This window comes from Entamoeba dispar, genomic scaffold (assembly GCF_000209125.1).
Source record: "Entamoeba dispar SAW760 scf_1105229460481 genomic scaffold, whole genome shotgun sequence".
NCBI classification, from domain to species: Eukaryota; Evosea; order Mastigamoebida; family Endamoebidae; genus Entamoeba; species Entamoeba dispar.
Genome location: NW_001854214.1, coordinates 7,831 through 12,568, shown reverse-complemented (window position 1 = coordinate 12,568; position 4,738 = coordinate 7,831). Strand labels below are relative to the sequence as shown.

At 22.4% G+C, this 4,738-nt stretch overlaps 2 protein-coding genes across 2 annotated transcripts, besides 10 other annotated features; one reads left to right on the top strand and one right to left on the bottom strand.

The window, feature by feature from the left end:
- Positions 1–534: 534 nt before the first annotated feature.
- EDI_234440 (uncharacterized protein) lies at positions 535–864 on the top strand (the record flags this gene model as incomplete). Its single annotated transcript, XM_001737228.1, has 1 exon — positions 535–864. One exon carries the CDS (start codon positions 535–537, stop codon positions 862–864), a length of 330 nt encoding a protein of 109 aa, XP_001737280.1.
- Positions 865–982: 118 nt separating this feature from the next.
- Positions 983–1,064: a sequence feature (AT_rich).
- An 88-nt stretch (positions 1,065–1,152) lies between these two features.
- Positions 1,153–1,240: a microsatellite.
- A 570-nt stretch (positions 1,241–1,810) lies between these two features.
- Positions 1,811–2,404, bottom strand: EDI_234430 (uncharacterized protein; the record flags this gene model as incomplete). The annotated part of the gene is made up of 1 exon (XM_001737227.1): positions 1,811–2,404. The coding sequence occupies one exon, from the start codon at positions 2,402–2,404 to the stop codon at positions 1,811–1,813; it is 594 nt and encodes a 197-aa protein (XP_001737279.1).
- Positions 1,841–1,886: a sequence feature (AT_rich).
- A 634-nt stretch (positions 2,405–3,038) lies between the features above and the next one.
- Positions 3,039–3,130: a microsatellite.
- A 191-nt stretch (positions 3,131–3,321) lies between these two features.
- Positions 3,322–3,402: a sequence feature (AT_rich).
- A 448-nt stretch (positions 3,403–3,850) lies between these two features.
- Positions 3,851–4,021: a sequence feature (AT_rich).
- Positions 4,022–4,031: 10 nt separating this feature from the next.
- Positions 4,032–4,085: a microsatellite.
- Positions 4,086–4,088: 3 nt separating this feature from the next.
- Positions 4,089–4,233: a microsatellite.
- A 40-nt stretch (positions 4,234–4,273) lies between these two features.
- Positions 4,274–4,382: a repeat region.
- A 107-nt stretch (positions 4,383–4,489) lies between these two features.
- Positions 4,490–4,522: a sequence feature (AT_rich).
- The last annotated feature ends 216 nt before the right edge of the window (positions 4,523–4,738 follow it).

The window sequence follows — 4,738 nt, the reverse complement described above, 5'->3', positions numbered from 1 at the left end:
TGTACCAGAAGATAAACCAAAAACAAAAATACTTTTGATTGGTGATACAGGTGTTGGTAAAAGTTCACTTGGTAATTTTATTTTAAAGAGTGATGTTTTTATAGTAGGTGATGGTGCTAATTCAGTAACAAAAGAAATACATATTGGGTGTGAAGGAAAAGATGATAGAAGTGATTTAGTTGTTATTGATACACCTACTCTTCAAGACACAAGTAAAGAGAATGAAAGCTGGTTAAATGAAATGATTAAATATATTATAGGACAAGGAGGGATACAAGCGATTATTATTGTTTTAGATTTTAATAATGATATACTTTCTCATGATTTAGAAACATTGATTGAAATTATGTGTAATGTTTTTCCATTTTCTGACTTTTGGAAGCATGTTTGTATCGTGTGGACCAAGTGCTATTGTTATACACCAAAAAATATAATAGACAGTCATAAGACGATGAAAAAAGAATTTTTAATAAACAAATAAAGAAACGTATTGAAGAAATAACAAAGAGAGAAGAAATCATTAATATCCCACTAATGGTTTATGTTGACTCGCAACCAGAAGGAGAAGACAATAGTAGATCAAAGGAGGAGATTGAAAGACTTCTAAAAGAGGTTCGGGGTTTAGGCGCTATTGAAATTTATAGGGATTTAGAAACAAAAGGCTCTGAATATAAAGCAATCATAGAAGAAAAATATCGACAAGAGGATTTAAAAGAAAGTGATAGTAATACAATACCACAAGTCAAATACATGAGAAGAGAAATAAGAATTGGATATAACGGAATAATTAATTGTGGTGATTGGGAAGTAGTAGCTAATAACACAAATAGTAATCGAGTAAAGAGTTTCTTCGTTTGGTTATAGAATCATAATATTGTAAATTAATTTATTCATCTCTCTTTTTCATATAATCAATGTATTATCATAATAACAAATAATGCAATGAATTTCAACATTATTACAATCAATTATACACTAAATCAATAATAAATAATGATTTAGAGAATATTTATAATGAATATAATGAAATTTGAATAAATAAATATCAATTTTGATAATAAAAAGAATAAGAGAATAAAATAAATGATAAACAGAATAAAATAGATGAATGTTATTATATTATGATAACATTCTATGATATCTTTTAAAAATATTAAAATTAATTAAATTATTTAATATTGATATTATTTGAGAAACAAATAAATAATCAATTTCAATCAAATTGAATTAAATTAATTTATTATTTATAATTAATGTTTGGACATTTTTCAAATGCTCCTTTTTCAATTATTATTGTATTTGGATTAATGTTAATTTCTTTTAATTTTATACATTCTTTAAAACTTGCCGTGTTTATTTTAGTTATACTTTGTGGATGTTCAATTCTTTGTATTTGTCCACATTATTTCATAAATCCTTTTGGAATTTCTTTAATTCCTTCATGTATTTCAATCTTTGTTAAATTCGTACAATAACCAAAACATTCATTTCCAATATCTCTTACATTTGAACGAATAGTAATTTCTTTAATTTGACTTCATTCAAATCATCCATTTCCTATTCGTTTGACTTCTGTTGGTATTTCATATCCATACTTTTCTCTATCTTCATTTGTATATTCAATTTCTTCAACTGAATTATTTTCTTCTTTTAATATCATCCAAACCCAATATGGAATGCTTTGATAATTATGTATTTTCCCTGAACTTCTGTTATTTATTAAACTTTTACAATTCCAAAAACTACATTTCCCAACATATCCAATGTCTTTATTCATTCGTATTTCTTTTAATCTTGTACAATTTGAAAATCAATTATCTCCAATATATGTAACATATTCAATATTAATTTTTATTAATGATTTACAATTATTAAAACATTTAAATGGAAGTTTATAGAGATGTGGTGATAATTCTATTTTTGTTAAACTTGTATATCCATTAAAACATTCATCAACACATTGTTTAATATGTTCTTCAATTCTTATTTCTCTAATTTCTCTATCATAATATCTGCCTATCCAATTACATTCATTTTCTATCTTTTCTCCATATTCTTCTTTATCTTCTTCTTCATATTTAATATTACAACAATAAATATCATCATCTATTTCTTTCATATATGTTGAATATGAAATAACTTCAACTAAAATATGATGAACTCCTTTAATTTTATTGTCATTTCTTGAATATAAAAATTGATTTGTTAATTTAGGAAAAATCTTTTTTGATTTAATACTGAATGGATTGTATTTCATCTTCTTATGAATCTCTTTGTATTTCTTGTTCACCATCATCATTTGTATATAATCCTCTTCTTTATGAATATATCGACATACATTCAGTATATTTTCGATATTTAATTTCCCTTTATTGTCTTTATATTTTGTAGTGGTGTTTCCCATTTTCTTCTTCTATTTTATTTTCAAGATGAATAACAATTAATTTCAATTATAATTACTTGTTATAATAGAGTGTATCCCAAATATAATTGATGTGCTGTTTGACACATACAAATACCAAATTCCTCCTTCTCCTCTCATTCCCATCACAATAACACTCACAATATTTCCAATGTATGTTATCATCCACACTGGTATATTCAATCTTGCCATCATCTTATTAACTCTCTCTTTATTTTTCAAATACATCATTATGATAATCATTGTACTTATCAAATAAGTAATTCCTCCACTTTCACTCTTCCAATATGAAATCATTCCATTCATTAATCCACTAAAGATAATATAAATCATTTTATACTTCTCTCCATTCTTCTTAATCCTCTCAACTACCTCTTTACTTGTTTTTGGAATAACAATCACACTACATTTCAGTGTTTTGTACTCCTTCTTTATTTCTTCAATCATTCTGTTCTTTTTAAGTTCTTTTCCTTTTCTTCAAACACAACCAATTTGTATGAAGTGATGTATTTTATTATTGTTGATGTTGAAGTGGAATTGATTAATGAATTGTGTAAAAACACAAACCACTAATTAATAAATGAGAAGATAATGAATATCATGTTATTGTAATGTTAAAAAGAAAGAAAAGAAATAAAAAGACAATAAAAATGATGAAGATTAATGATATATGAAAAGAAGATGATGAAAAGAAAGAGAATAAATGAAGTAGTCAGAAATAAGAAATATAAACATTGTTATGAATGTGATGATAAATAAATAATGTATGAAATGATATTTGTTTTCAATAAGAATAAGAAATGATTAATGATTAATAAAATTGAGATGTGGTTTATTACAAAATATGAAATGAATGATAATGTGAGAAAGAAAATGATGATGACCATCAATTAACACACAAAATAAAATGAAAATTATTTGTATTAACATTATCAATTAAATAACCATTTAATTTATAAAATTTATAAATTATTTTAAATCATCTCTTATGATTTCATTGTTTATTCTTGTTATTAACACATTAATCTCTTCTATTTCTTTGATACTATCAATTTCTTATTTCATTTATTTTTCTTTATCATAATTGATTGTTTCAATAAAAATTGAATTATTGAATGAAATTAAAACCACCATTAATTTAATTCTTATTTAATAGGAACTTACACATTACATTTGGTTGTTTATGATGGATGTAAGTCATCTCATTCAAGTAGATGTATTTCAATTTATTTCCATCATAAACAACAACCATTATTCTCAATCTTTTATCAGAAGAAATGAACCATTTCAAAGAGAAACAAGAAGAAAAGAAATTAATAGAGTTAGAAAGGATTCCAACAAGAAATAATTAAAGTATCAACAAGGAGTGGAAAAGTATTTGAAAAGAGAAAATAAAGAAAGAAATGTTATTGTATTTTAGAAAATGACAAATTAATTATAATAAAATAGTACTATTATTTAATTTATTCTTTTTTGTTTTTATTTTTTGTTTTTTATAAATCTATTTATAAATAATAAATTAAGATCCACGATAATTAATTAATAGTTCATTTATTTTTAAGTTTTAATTATAAAAAGATAAAACAAAAATAATAAAAAGAAAATGTTATTATTTTAATTAAATTTATTCTATTTTTATTTATTTTGTTATTTATATTTTGTTATTTAAATTAAAATTAAATTAATTTTGAAATTAACTATGAAATTAAATAGAAGAAATGTAAAGAGAATAAATCAAAAGAGAGAATGAATAAATATAATCATAATGAAATGAAAGAGTATTATAAATGATAAAATGAATGAAATAATATTTATGTTAAATTATTTATTGATTATCATTTTATGATAATGATATTAATATCATTTCATTGATTGATAAATGATGTTCATATTCATTTATTGATTTTATTTTATATTCTTTTTTAGTTTTATATTTCAAATAAATAATATGAATAAAAATGGGAACCAAAATAAGCGAAGAAATTATGCATTTAAATAAAATGATCAAATGAAAATATGTAATATATTTTTTGCATATTAGATTATTCTGTTTTGTATTATTTTCTCTTAAAAAATAAAATATAAAATATAAAATAAAAAGTAGGTAAAATAATAAATCTATAACAATCAGTCGTCACTTTGTAACTTCTTGTTGTCTTGAGTATGATGTGTATTGACTTGTTGAGTATATTCATTCATAATTCTGTTCATTTATATTATTCTTTATTTCATTTACATCAATTCTATTTTATGTGAAATATCATTATGAAAGTAAAAAGAAGAGCATTATGTATTCAATTATATGTTAGTATGATA